The following is a 15,028-nucleotide window of genomic DNA, read 5'->3' on the forward strand; positions in this document are numbered from 1 at the left end:
TAGACACTGCTCAGCTGGGGCAGACACGGGACAGGAGTGGTGGTTCATCCAGGGTGGGGCCTGCTGCCAGTCTGGGGGAAAGGGGGATAGTGCAAGCCATGGCTCCATCCCTGCCTGGGCAGTGCCTGCCCCAGCCCCACTCCCTCCCTTACTGTGCGGGGGGGTGTTGGTCTGCATCCCTACACTCCTACGTCCCAACACCCCTACGCTCCCCTTTCAGCACAACAGACTTACCAGCTGCATGCAGCTCTCCCCACTGCTTGCATGCTGCACTGCAGCTGAGCATATGCATGGGTATTTATCAGCCAAATTATGAGCCACATCAGGCCAATTTCCGATATAGTCAATTTTCTTTATATCGGTGACTATCTGATATTGGACTGATGTGTCACTGCACCTCTAACATATAGTGAGTTTCACTTTTCACATCTTGTGTAGTACCTCAGGTTTTTTTGTTCTCAATACTGTAGGAGATTCGTTTGTTTCAGTATAGTTAGGCTTTTGAAGAATCCTTTGCATTTTTTGACACAATTTAAACTTGGGGCCAAAAAGGGGCCAGAAATTTGATCAAGATACAGGTTAATGTGTTTTCATAATGCTATCACCCAAAAGATAGCAGTATAATGGAGATATGGTAGCAACTCCATAATTAAGAGTGAGTTGGGTTTTGACCTTACTTATTTGAATTTGGTCTTCACACTTGACCTGCCGTCTTTTCATAAGACAGCCCAAAGATTTTTTTTCTTTTGAAGTAAAGTTTCTTTAGGATTCTTTACCTAAGTAACTTTCATTCGCAGAAATAGCAGCGTCACACCAACATCTCAGATGCTTGCTGTTTGGGGTTTTTTTATTTTAAAATTATTTGGCACAAGATTGTAGTTGTATTAAGATTAGCTGCTTGAACTCATCAGATCTGGGATCTGAGATAAGATAAAAGATGGTGAATAAAAGACGCTTGGGATTTGGGGGTGACTTGGAGTTTAAGAGAAGATTTGTATATGGGGAGAAAGATTAGACTGGTGGGGATCTGAAGTGCCATAGCTGCTTGGAGAGCACAGCATGGAGCTGTAGTAGCCTAATGTCTCTGCACTTGAAGGTCTTTCTTGGTGGCACTAGGAGAAGAAAGGCGAAAGTAACTTTATTTTGCCTGTAGTTCATCAGTTAATTCCTCTCTGATGGAACCATAAATAATAAATTGGAGCAGTTTCCTACCTGGTTCACTTCCAAGTTGCTTCCACACAGCCCCAATCATCTGACAGCCCTAACTCACCCCCGTAAGATTTCCAGGTTGGGCTTTGGATCTGTGGTTCAGACCTTTTTGGATTCAAGGCACCCCTCCATAACTTGTGAATAAGAAGGATCTTGAGTCTGTACTTATCTGTTTGCTTATCATCTTCCATCTCATCATCCTCCAAAAGATCTCAGCATGCTGGTTGAGAATTGCTGGTTTAGATATACAACAGGTCAGCATAGCGAACCTTACTTGGCATTTCTTATCTCATGGATTGAGAGAGGCTGTTGGTCTCCAGGGATGTCCAACTAGAATCTTTTAAAGATCACAAGGATTGCTGACAGATGTATAGCTCCCTCCTCTAACGCATGATACTTCACATGAGTTTGGGTGGGGAGGATCAAGCTTTACTTTGGAGCCATTCTAGCAGAGAGAGAGGCTGACTGTCTGCAGCCTCTTTCCCCTAGCCCCACCTCTCCCCCTCCCAGCTCCTGTGCTGTCTGTATGATGGGAGGAGGGAAAATGGAGGGGAAGGAGCTCTGGGCTGGGGTTTGCTCAGGCTGAGCTGAAGGGGCAGGGGGAGCCATGAGGTGGGGGAGCTTCAATCCACTTCACCTGTTCTCCCCCCCAATCCTGCAGACAGCACCGACTTGATCAGACAGAAGTTAATGAAGGTGGTCTGCTTTGGAGCACCTTCATCTGAACCATCAATAAATGAATATTCATTTGTTGTGTGATTTGGGTATTTTTAAAGTGCTCTGTAGCCATACACTTCTGTCAGTATGGCTGTAGAGTGCTTTCAAGGGGCCATTTGCCCAACAAATGTCACTTCTGTCAGTGCCCTAAATTTGTGCACTCATATGAAATAAACTGAATGCCTAGACATTTGACTCGGATTACTTTTCTTTCGCTTCCTCCCTAAATCCACATGTGCATGACTGCATTATTGCTGTGATATATCCCAAAAAGTGCTGTCCCAGTCAGAGGAGGACAAGAGCAAACTCATTTAGCCGTTGCACAGCCATATTCCCTTTTTCCCCCCCCTCGCCTCCCCCCATCATGCAGCAGCACCTTGTAGCACAGTTCCCTCCCATGTTCCACTGTGTACATCCTGAAACATGTAGGGTGAAGTACACCTGGCTTCAGGGACATAGCTCATTCTGATTTGTGATATTAAATATTTATTTATGTAATAGACACAATAAATAGTCAAGGAAACAGTTGTTATTGTGGCAAAATGAGTTGAAATTAATGGGAGAGGCGCTGAGGTTCTCAAGAGCAGGGGAGCTCGTGCCCAAGATTAGTGGTCATTCCTTAAGGAGACGATACTCGGGGCCCAAGGGGTGACCATCCCAACAAGAAGCAAGGGGGACAGGAGTGCCCGTAAGCCCCCTTGGCTCACCAAGGGTGTACGGGAATGCCTGATTGCCAAAAAGGCGGTGTACAGCCGATGGAAGTGGGGTGCTGTCTCCAAAGAGGAGTATACCTCCTCTGCTTGGGCCTGTAGGGGGGCTGTCAGGAAAGCTAAGGCAGACAAAATCAAAACTCAAAATCGGAGATAACAAAAAGTCCTTTTTCAAATATATAGGCAGGATGAAGGAAGCACCGGGAAATGTGGGGCCCCTACAAGATCCCCTGGGCAATCTGGTGGTTGCGCCAGAAGAGAAAGCAGACCTCTTTAACCAATTCTTCACCTCCGTTTTCTTGGGCAGGGACCGGGATTTCCCCGCTGTGATGTCAGATGGACTCGAGGGGAACACCTCCAGACCTCAGGTTGGGGAGGACCGGGTTAGAGAGCTTCTGGAGGGGCTGGATGTGTTCAAATCAGTGGGTCCAGATGCTCTCCACCCCAGGGTGTTGAGGGAGCTAGCAGGGGTTATTGCAGGGCCCTTGGCACGGCTTTACGAACACTCGTGGTGCTCGAGCCAGGTGCCAGATGATTGGAAGATAGCCAGCGTGGTCCCCATCTTTAAAAAAGGGAGAAGGGAGGACCCGGGCAACTATAGGCCTGTCGGTCATACCTCAATCCTAGGCAAACTCTTTGAGAAAATCATCATGGAGCACATCTGCAATGGGCCAGCCTCAGAGATGATGCTCAAGGGCAACCAGCATGGTTTCATTAGGGGCAGGTCATGTCAGACCAACCTGATTGCCTTTTTCTGTTCAGATCACAAAAGCCTTGGATGCAGGTGTCGCCGTGGATGTAGTCTTTCTGGACTTCAGCAAGGCCTTTGACACCGTCTCCCACCCCATCCTCATTAAGAAATTGGGCAACTGTGGCATTAATGCCTACACAGTCAGATGGATTGCAGATTGGCTGAAGGGTCGCACTCAGAGGGTGGTGGTGGATGGGTCATACTCAACTTGGGGAGAAGTGGGCAGCAGAGTCCCCCAGGGCTCGGTCCTTGGGGCCCACAGTGTTCAATCTCTTTATCAGCAATTTGGACGACGGGGTGAAAACCAACCTGTTTAAATTCGCTGATGATACCAAAATTTGGGGTGAGGTGAGCACACTAGTAGGGAGGGAAAGACTGCAGCAAGACTTAGATAAGTTACAGGGGTGGGCTAGCAAAAACAGGATGTGTTTCAATACTGACAAGTGCAGGGTGCTGCACTTGGGCAGTAGTAACCAGCAGCACACTTATAAGATGGGAAACTCCCTTCTTGAGAGCACGGAGGCAGAAAGGGATCTTGGAGTCATTATAGGCTCCAAGACAAACATGGGCTGATAATGTGAGGTCATGGTTGGCAGGGCTAACTGCACCTTGTCGTGCATCCACAGGTGCATCTCTAGCAGGGCCAAGGAGGTGATCCTCCCCCTCTATGCAACACTGGTCAGGCCACAGCCAGAGTACTGTGTCCAGTTCTGTGTGCCCCACTTCAGGAGGGATGTGGACAACATTGAGAGGGTCCAGAGGAGGGCCACCCGCATGATCCAGGGGCAACAGAGCAGACCCTACAATGAGAGACTGCAGGACCTGAACCTGTTCAGCCTTCACAAGAGAAGGCGGAGGGGGGACCTGGTGACTGTCTATAAACTCACTAGGGGGGACCAGAAGGGTTTGGGAGAGACCTTGTTTCCCCTAGCACCCCCTGGCATAACAAGGAATAAAGGCCACAAGTTGTTGGCGAGTAGGTTTAGATTAGACATCTGTAAGAACTACTTCACAGTTAGGGCAGCTAGGATCTGGAACCAACTTCCAAGGGAAGTGGTGCTGGCTCCTACCCTGGGGGCCTTTAAGAGGAGGCTTGATGCCTACCTAACTGGGATCATTTGAGCCCAGTTTTTTCTCCTGCCTAGGCAGGGGGTCAGACTCGAAGATCTACAAGGTCCCCTCCGATCCTACTTCTATGATTCTGTGAAAAGCTAATCCAATCATTAAGGAAGCCTGTGTAGAAACTTACTAAATAGATCAAATATGTATTTGTGGACCATATTTTATAAAATAAAGTAATAACTATTTATAATAGTTAAATGATCTTATGTAGTGATATTTTAATGGCTTCTGAGTTCTATGCAAGCAGTTTTGTATTTGGAGTGATTATTACTACTTTTGATGTCTGCAGTCAAGTTTAGTGTGGCAGGAAAAAAAGCTAGTGGTTCTTTAACGAACTGAATTGCACAGGAAATTAATTCACTTGAAGCTGTTCAAATATTTCTTGACTAATATGGGTGGTGGCATTAATTGTCTTGCCCACAAATTAAAATTTATGATTTAGATTGGATAAGAACCTGTGGAGGTTTGGCTTCCATTCTTCACAATGCTCTCAGATGGCTATCTCCATGCAAGCAATAGTTCTCTCTCAGATGTAAGGCATTTCAAAATGACCTTTTAGAATACACTTTTTTTAGTTACTGCGGAACTAAGGTTGCCATAACTTGATTTGGCAGTCAGGATTAGAAAGACTAAAATTCCTTGGATTTGAGATAATGAGGACAGTGCAAGCTACATAAATTGGATTAAAGATGTGTAATAGATGTCAACCATGAAGGTTGAAGTCAGGATATAAGCCCGCTTCTAACTGGAGTTGGAAGGAAACTTTCTATCTGGGCAGCCTATCCCTTGCACTTATCTAGCTCTGGCTTCTGCCAGTTAAGATATAAGGACTGTTGGTCTGAGATAGGAACTCCCTTTTCTATCCATCCTTTTATAAACATATTAAAAACACCACCTCCTGCATGGGAATGATGTCACTTTATTAAATACAATGGACCTCGCTTGCTTGGGGAAAAACCATTTTCCTGTTAGGTGGTGTTCTGGTTTGGTGTGAGGGGAGGAGGGAGGTTAGTAAAATAACTTTCTTCATTTGCAGTTGGTTTGCAGTATGAGTAAGTTTAGTGCTTATGCAGATGGAACATTAGTAGTGCTGATGTGAGCCAGCCCTACAGCAAGTAAGCACTATGCAAGTTTCAGGGCATAACTCTAAATGCACCATTCAGTCTTAATCCTCTTGAAATAAACCTCTTGATCCTCTTAAAATAAATTGGGATGCTTTTGCACAGTAATGCTTACATCCACTTTTGCATCAGAGTTTATTCCTACAGTCCTGTGGTCTGCATCTTTCCCTTTGTCTATACACCTCTACACTAAATACCTTCATACCTGGTATCTTTAGTACTCTTAGAGAGTTCAGGCTATACTTAAGGTAGTTGTGAGGTTCCAATATCTATAATTAGCATAAGTGAAAGGAAAGGTGGAAAAGAGCCCAGTTAACTGTGTACAGCCTATGTACAGCAGCAGGCAGTAATGATACTTTGAGCCTCATTTTCAATAGTGGAGAACACTCATCATTCCCATTTAAGTCAGTAGGCCTTCTGGAATTAGTCTTACTGCCATCCACAAGCCTGGTGGATACAGTAGTGGCAATGCGTCAAGTTCTGGATCTTTATTTTCTACTGAGATGGAGCTCTTGGGGGTGTGAGAGTATAGAGGGCTAAGTGAGTGGGAGAAGAGGAACTGAGTCCAAATAAGATGGCTAAAGAAAGGCCCGTGAACTGTGTGAACATGTTTGTTTGTTTTTTGTCTATAGTGATGCTATTTTCTGTTCTTAAGTTTCCCATGATTTATAATTCAAAGCTGCTGTCATAGTTCTTATTCACAAACTTTTCTAGCAAGTGTTTCTCCTCATAACCATTCTATACCGATAAAAATATATTGGATTTGACAATTCTTAGTGCGATATTAAATACATGATTACAAAATGAATATTCTGAAAATGCACTGTAAAATCTCTTATTAACTAGATACTATATTATATTAAAATACTATAGAATATAACTGGAAATATTTTGGCATTTCTTTGTCCTTGTGTTTTTTACCTCTTCTCTCTGTTTTTATGTTGTTTTCTGTTTCTGTCTTGTGCCTCCTACCTACAAAAACCTGTTCTAGGCCAGTGTTACGTGGTGGGTCATCTGCTACCACTTCCTCTAACCCTCATCATGACAACACCAGGTAAAATGTATTTCTTGTTAGTCATGGTGTAGTATTTTAGGCTTAAAAATCATAAGCTTTAATTGTTCTTGGTTTGCTTTTTGTTTTTTTTATTTTTGGATCCTAAAATAGTTTTTATACCTCTTGTTTTAAATGAAGTAGTCCTTATCTGGTTAAACAGCCTGAACGATTTTATATCCTTTACATCAGAGAAATGAACCCCAAATCCTTTCTGTAGAGAGGGAAAGTTCTGAACCTATGCCAATCAAAGTCATCAGCAAAACTTTTGCTGATATCAGTGGTGAAAATCAAAATGCACATGACGTTGTAAGTCTCAGAATTTAGTTTCAGTATAAGATGTCATCTAAAGAAGTTCAATTATAATAGTGGGGCACTTGCCAGTATTTCCATTGTGCTGCTGAGCTCTGCTGTTTTTCTCTGGAAACTATGAATAAACCTGTTTTGAGGCCAGCTAACTTCTGAAGTGGGTATAAACTGCAAAGTGTAGATGACTTTTTTAATCAGTTGCCTATGATTTTTTTGCTTGGTTTTCTTACATTTCCACCTCCGTCATTTTAACGGGGGGTATCTTTTCAGTGCAGGGGAAAGATTTAGGAAAACAGGTTTCCTCTCTCTCTCTCCCTCTCTCTCTCTGTATATCTATATCTTTCCTTCCTTCCACCTCCACACCTTATTCCTCTTACCTGCTTGAAATGGATACCTTTTAATATACAACTGTAACTTAAGACTTTTAATGTTTTAAGGACTCTGGAAAAATCCAAGTGAGATTTGCATAGATGATTCTTTTAAGTTGACTTAGGAATTCATCGGTTTTGTGGCAGTTCCTGAAACCAGCTTATTTGATTTCTGGTTCCATCCATATAGCTAGTCACCCTATGAATCTGGTATTTGGAATAAGTTAGAAGCTGGTGAGGTGATAATTTCTTCATAAGCTTACCATCTTCTGCAATATGAGGCTGGAGCACTTCTGCCTCATTGGGATGATGGGCCTGATCAGGATACCAACTGAAGAGATCAGTTGCATCAAAGAGGTTTCAGCCACTGCTCAGGAATAGGAGTGTTGTGCCAACAGACTGCTAAGTCAGTTACTTAATGGAGTCTTATCATCTTTTTGCCTTCTGCCATTGATACTGGGGCCCTTAAATATTTCTGTTCAGTTTGTCTTGCAGAGCACAGGGGCTTACAAATAGCCTGTGATGGCTTAAGTGAAGGGAAATGGCTGAAAAAGTTTGTAATGGGAAGCTATGACATTATTTTAAAATATTTATTCATATAAATATGTCACAGCTAAAAGGCCAGAGAGGGTCCTGTGCATCACCACACCATCAATAAACCAGTAACCAATTATACAATCTTACCCAGCATGTGGTGAATGGGATGACATAGGATACCAAAATCTATGTAGAATAGAAGGGTTCTGAAGGATTTTTCAAGTTCCTTTCCATATAACTTTTCCACATTTTGAATAGAGCTTCCTGTATCAATGGCATCATAGCAGTATCAGAAGGGAACAAATATAGAGTTGCCTTTGAGTTTTAGCTGGTGTCACTTCCCACTGCCCTTCTAGAACTGCAGGAACTTGGAGTTAGGGTGGTCTGGAAAGTTACTGAGGAAAAACTGAGGATTCATTTTCTAGACTGCTCTGTGAAATCACTCCAAAGATATCCAGAATATCTGGTTTAGGAGATTGTGATAATCCCAATTTTTCCCAAGTGCAATTGCAGTATAATTTTCCAAATTGTAATTAAACAAATCTATTCTTAAAGTCTGGGTACCGATGATGTTGAAGAAAGGGTCCTTTGACTAAAACTTGTAAGAAAAATTGTATTTTAGATAAACCTTCCTCTGTGGTGGTTGCAACCCAAAAACTAGGGCCCAGAGAATATGGAAGTGAAATACATTTATCTTGGTTTGAGAAATAAGGATAAAAGTAATAATAATACTGAAATTTAATTAAGGGCATAAATAACATGCAGTAAGCTGGATTTTTAACACTCACTGTTCTCTAAGAATATAAAGTCTCATGGGTAGAGATCATGCTTTTAAAAAGTTGGCTTTTTTGACAATAGATTGCCTAGTCAGGTGGACTTTAGGGGTATGTCTCCACAGGTATGCGTGTGCAATCTGCAATGTCCCAAACTGCATGTACTGCACGTGTATGCATTCACTGCACTGCTAAGTTGCAGTGCTGTGGGGTTTTTTTACACAGGGAGATCTTGATGTCAAAAAAAAAAACACGGCAGAAAAAAGCAGGGTGGCACACGTAGCTGCAGTGTATGCCATCTGAAACCACAGCCTGTTGGCCAGAGCGATGCCCTTGCCATTGCTTGAACCCCGAGAGGCCCCCAGGAGCCTCCTGTACCCTACCCAGAGCAATCTGCATCATGCCAGAGCGTGCTTACAGGGGCATGCCTGGGGACAACTAGTAGCAGCACAAATGTGTCATTGTTGTTTGTCCTTGGGGGAAAAACTTTCCTGCTCATGGGACGTGCCTTAGGAGTTCACTATAGTCCCTTACCTTTGCAGGGTGGGTTGGGGGAAGGTTGTTGCTAATGGAGCAGAGTTATTTCAGCCAGTGTCTCTCGGGGCTCATTATCAAAGCTCTAAGGACCCAATGCAGTTTTAAGAAACGGAGTATTGGCAAACTTCAGGCAAGGGAGATTTTTTGATAACCAACATCACATTGGGAAATATTTATGAATTCTCAATATATTAAGAATTCAGGTGTTAAAGTGTTCACTATACGTGGCCCAGAAAAGTATCAAATGCAAAAGACCATCTCCTGTCTAAAGCCATCATGTCAACTTTAAGGAATCCCACTTACATCTGAAATGTTGGTTTATTAATTGTTAGTAAAAATCTACAGTTAATATACAACCTTCCCCTCTTTTCAGTTTTTATGTGTTGGAAAGTAGTTCGTTTATTCACTTTTACTTATTCACTTTTCCATGGGTAGATCAGTTTCTTCCACTGTTTATATGGATCATTGATGTGTCATCATGGAAAAGGAGGAGGAAAAAATATCAATGTAGGAAAATGTACCTTTAAACCAAGCAAGATAGACATTTGGGTCCAATCAAAATACCCAAAGCTGCCTTTTATAAGTACTGTTTGCTGGAAGACGATCTCATTATAAAGTAGCTTTTGATAAGCCAAACACATTCATTCAGTAGGTTCCTCAAATAAATGTGCATTGATCAGATTTAACCAATTTGGACAAAAGCACTGCTTGATAAATGAAAAGTTATGTAGCTATATAACTTGCATTGAAGTTCATTTGGCACACTTACTTGGGTTGTCGTCATTCTAAAGTACAAGATAATTTCATTAGCAGACTGTTGTGGTCATATGGTCTTAGTTTTTCTCTGCTTGTCAAGTTTCCAAGGTAATAGATAGTTTTTGTCATAATAAGCAATTAGTTATAGGTATTTTATATATTTTTGTTGTGTCTTCTCTTAGATTTTTAAGTATCTGACTTCACAGTCAGATATTTAAATGTCTTTGGGGCATTTTTGTGTTTGGGTTCAAGCTATATTCAGTTTCTGATAAGCAAGCAATTACAGACTTGCCTGGGAGGCCTGATTATAAGGTTGCTTGAAGTCTCTTCCTTTGCAAAGAATCTGCAAAAACAGTTGAAAAGCATTAAAGGTACTGATGCAGCCAGGCTTAAAACCATGTGGACACTGGAGTCAATAAGATTTAAGTACATACCTTGCTGCTTTACTGAATACAGGTTTCCCTCAATTTATGTGATGAATGTGTTCCCAGAGAACAGCGCATAAATTGAATTCACATAAAGTGAACCCACTTTATAATGTAACAAATAAGGATAGGTTCCCATGGCAGGGAGGGAGTGAGGCTGGGACTAGAGAAGGGTTAGGAGAGGAGTGCAATTCCCGTGGCTACACAGGGGAGCAGAGCAGAGGGAACTGTAAGTGAATGTGGGGTGGAGCGGGGTGCTACTCTTGCTGTAGCAGGGGCTGAGGTGAGCGGAAACGAGTGGAAGGAACCCCAGGGGGGCACAGAACGTGGTGCAGCTTGTCCACACTTGCCCCAGCCCCGAGCGGCTGGCACCAGCTGCGGAGGGAACTGTCAGTGGGTGCGGTGCCTCTTTCTGCTTTGCACCCCTGGGAGGGTTGCAGGCTGGGGGCTGTGCTGGGTTCTTCTCAAGAGGCCCATGCCCCCAGATCTGCATGTGGGATGACAGCAGGCTGCCGCTGCAGGCTGGAGCTGGTGTTGGCACCGGGCTGTTCCTGGCTCTTAGTGTGGCCTGCCCAGAGCTGCCACCAACCCGAGCCTGCAGTGGCAGCCTGCTGTTGTCCCAGGGGCACGTGACCCCGGGGAAGAGCCCAGCACAGCCCCTGCAGCCCTTCCGAGGGGCATAGAGCAGCTAGAGGTGCACCCCCATCCCACACTCACTGATTTCTTTCCACAGCTGGCACTGGCTGCTCCTGGGGCTGCTGCAGCAAGGGCTGGGGTGAGTAAGGACATGCTGCACTGTGCCCTGTGCCACCTGAGGCTCTGCTTGTCTGCACTCACCCCAGCCCCTGCAGCAGTGGCCCTGGGAGCAGCTGACACTAACTGCCTGCACCATGGCATGGCGCAGTCCAGGAGCTGGGGTGGGTGGGGACAGGTGGAGCCCAGGTGGGGAGGGGACAAGCAGAGCGTGGTGTAACTCAGTGGCTGCAGGCAGCTGATGCTGGCTGCTCCCCGGGCTGCTGCAGCAGGGGCTGGGGTGAGTGGGGTCCCGGCCCCATGGCCCTTTCCTCTCCCCCGACAGACTTCCCTGCTTGGGCCCCTATGCTAATTGCATAAGTGAATTTACCTTGCTTATAATGAATTATGCAACAAGCATTTTTAGACCCATAAGAGCGAATTCGCATATACAGAACCCATGTAAATCGAGGAAGCCTGTAAAAGCCTTGAATGCATTGCGTGTATTTATACAAGCTGGGACAGTTGTAAAGCAAACAGTGAATACTGTTTTGGTTGCTCTTCACCCAGCATGTACAGCAGGGGTGGCCAGCCTTGTGGCATGGGAAGCCTCCATAGCACGTGGCAAATTGGGAGGGGACAGGCAGCACAGCAGCAGATAAGGCAGGAAGCAGAAAGCAAAGCAGCTAATTGGGCAGGGAGCATAGGAAAGGGAGAAGAAAGCAGAACAGCAGATCAAGCGGGGAGCTTAGGGCTGGGAGTAGAAATCAGAAGCATATCAGGCAGATGAAGGGCCCTTGAGGAGGGTGCAGAGGTTTGCCTGCCAAATTAGTGGTTGATCCCCGCTGACAGAGAACATAATCTAATCTTTTTTATTTCTCATCTAATAGATCTGGTCTTTCAAACTTGGATGTGACAATTGAGGGAACGCCAGATGACATGACAGTTGTGGATGCTGCTTCTTTAAGAAGACAGGTATTAGAAGTATATTGGCCCATGAGATAAAGAAAAAGATTAGATGTCTTTCAGCTATCTTGAAGAGAGTGACTGATCTTTACTGTACCATAGGGCACCAGTGGCTTGGCTTCTTGGAATACTCAAAAAGATGTTGGCAAATAAAAGAGCTCAGAGAATAGTAATAAATGTGTTAAAAGACTGTTGGAGTGTTGACTGATTTGAGTAAAAAAAAAAGCTGAATATTGCATGACTACTTGACAGGCAAAGAAATTGCCATGAATTTCTGCAAGTTTCTGAAAGATCTGTAAGTTACACCAATGTAATAAATCTATAAATTACACTCCAGTTCATCTGATAAAGTTTGGGTATTTGTTGTATTTTCTCACCTGGAAAATTTAAGACTTGGAAAGGTACAACTATACCTTAAAGCAGCGGTTCCCAACCTCAGGTCATAACCCAAATGAGGGTTGAGGGTGCAATGTCAGCAGCACTGCGCACAGCTCCAATGCCCTCGTGCTGCCGTTGCCTCCACACTCTGCTCCCAGCAGCAGGTCATGGCAAAAAAAGGTTGGGAACCACTGCCTTAAAGAGACCAAAATTCATGTAAAATTTAGAGGCAGAAAATTCGTCTTTACTACATTCAACTAACATAAAATTGCTTTTCATAGTATTTTCAAGCCTTTTTTCTTATGATTTTTAAATGGTTTAAAAAATTGTCTTTCCATCACTGGATGTATTGTATGCCTTAACTATTTAAACTCTTTCATCTCCCTCTCCCCAGCTTGCTTGTTCATTTCCTTTAGCTTTCTTCTCATTAGTGTGATGCAGCAAATAGGGCTTCAGACTGGTAGTAAAGAGACCTAGCTGCTTTTCCTAACCTTACCATTGACCCGCTCTGCATTCTTCAATTTACTGTCTTTGCCTCCATTTCTATTTGCCCTACTCACTTGCTAGCTTGAGTGTGAAGTCTTGGGCAGGAGGCCTATCTTTTGAGCATGTGTTTATATAGGACTACGTTGGTGTTACCATGATTCAGATTAACTGGTAATTTCAGAGTAGATGCAACTGTTATCTGAGTATTGATTGGGATTGGGGGTCTTTTGAAGGTGAAGTAAATGAAAAGAAATGGAAGGCCTCATAAGACTCACTGGCTAAATCCCATGGTCTTTACTGAGTTGGCAGCGTAACACAATTCCATTACTTCTTACAGATTTGGCCCTTAGCCAGTGAAGGACAGAGAGTCTAAATAGTGACATTGTACAGTTCAGCCTTAGAATGCTGGGTGTATGTATGCTTTCAAAAATGTCCTTTGGAGGTCCTGGCACTTTAAAGACTTCTATTTATTTTATATTTTTTTTAGATAATCAAACTCAATCGTCGCCTACAACTTCTGGAAGAAGAAAACAAAGAGCGTGCTAAAAGAGAAATGATCATGTACTCAATTACTGTAGCTTTCTGGCTACTCAATAGCTGGCTGTGGTTTCGGCGCTAGACACTGCTGTCCAAAAGATTTAATAGTTGGAAATATAATCAGTTTGCAAAATCCTTTGTTTCTGTCTTTGAATTGTATGCTGTTTTATAATCCATGCACTGAGAACTTCCACCACAGAAAAAGGCTGTACAATTATATTGTTGAGGGGACATTCTGTTGCTCAGCTATTTATTGTTACCTGATTTGTAGGAACATATAGTATCTTCCCTTTGCATGTTGCAATGTAAATATGGATTGACTCATTTTGAAAAGAAGTTTGCTTCTCTGCTGTGTAAGGATGGTGACCAGTGAAATTAATGACTGACTCTTGTGGTTGGAAGATAACAAATATAATGGATTTGGAACAGTATCTTTAAAATACATATTAATAAAAGTATTAGGTTTCTATTGTTCTGTTATTAGATGCTGTTAGCAAACATTATTGCACTATTTTGTTTTCCTTTAGCCAAACTAGATAGTGTCGTGTGCACACACACACACCCACCCCCGACACCCCAATTCATGAGTGTGTCTCTTATTTAAGCACATGTACAGGGTGAGTAAAAGGCATTCTTTGATAACAAGAACCTGCAGATTATCCAGAGATGTGTAATATGTATTTTCTTATTTCAGCTTTAATTTTGCAAATGTTTTTTCTAAGCAGTACATTTTTCAACAAGTCTGTGAGATTATGGAATACAAGGTAGCAATGTAGTGTATTTAATAAAACTGTCAAACCAAACAGTGTTTAATATTGTTTTAAAAGGCTGTCATTTACCTTAATAAAGCCTTGTCTATATGAATGGATTTAGCTTGATGCAGAAGTTCTGCTGTTGATGCTTTACAAAGGCACCCAAATGAACTGCTAGATTTTTACTTCACTACCCGTTGGTGCTTCCAGACAAGTATTTTCCCTAAATAATTGCTTGGCATTTTCTGTAGGTACACCATAGTCCTTTGTGCTGCTACTGCATGCTGCATTGTGGGATTCTATGGTGTACGTTGATACAAGTCCCAGAGGGCAGCTATCTTCCACAGCCAGAGATCAGACTCTAAAAATCCCAGTTCCTCTCTGCCCTATGGTACCATCTTCAAACTATTGTCTCTCCCATAACTCTTCTGTATTCTGAACCACAAAACTAGTGGCCAGGATTATGGGTGTTTAGGACCTCCCACTACTGGACAGCTGTAGCTTTGGAAACACACCACTGTACTTAACAAGCAGTTCTGGAATAGCTTTGCCTCACAGCATCTGTTCTCAGCCTGCAGAACAAGCATGGGCTGGTGGGAAGAATGAGCATGTCCCACTGACCTGAAATGACCAGCAGTGGCTGCAGAACTTCAGGATGACTTGGAGCACTTACCTAGAAAGCTGTAGAGGCAGCGTGCACACTTGACAGCCATTTTATTCATTCACCACCCATGCTTCCTATGTGGCACTTGTAAACCAGCTGTGTGGATACAGCAACTATGGGGGCTGCT

General features: G+C 43.3%; 1 protein-coding gene across 11 annotated transcripts in view; it reads left to right on the forward strand.

The window, feature by feature from the left end:
• The window catches only part of MFF (mitochondrial fission factor), a 31,738-nt gene extending 17,385 nt beyond the window's left edge, over positions 1 to 14,353 (forward strand). For 8 of the 11 annotated variants that reach the window (XM_090050964.1, XM_090050965.1, XM_090050966.1 and 5 more), the window contains 3 exons: positions 6,622 to 6,684; positions 12,009 to 12,093; positions 13,436 to 14,353. In XM_090050964.1, the coding sequence (XP_089907090.1) occupies positions 6,622 to 6,684; positions 12,009 to 12,093; positions 13,436 to 13,567 (280 nt within the window). In that variant the 3' untranslated portion in view covers positions 13,568 to 14,353. The remainder of the gene's footprint in view (positions 1 to 6,621; positions 6,685 to 12,008; positions 12,094 to 13,435) is intronic. The other 3 variants (XM_090050971.1, XM_090050973.1, XM_090050975.1) reach the window with 1 other exon arrangement.
• The last annotated feature ends 675 nt before the right edge of the window (positions 14,354 to 15,028 follow it).

The sequence above is a fragment of the Crocodylus siamensis genome, chromosome 6, assembly GCF_052110815.1.
Source record: "Crocodylus siamensis isolate JL-2025a chromosome 6, ASM5211081v1, whole genome shotgun sequence".
NCBI classification, from domain to species: domain Eukaryota; kingdom Metazoa; phylum Chordata; order Crocodylia; family Crocodylidae; genus Crocodylus; species Crocodylus siamensis.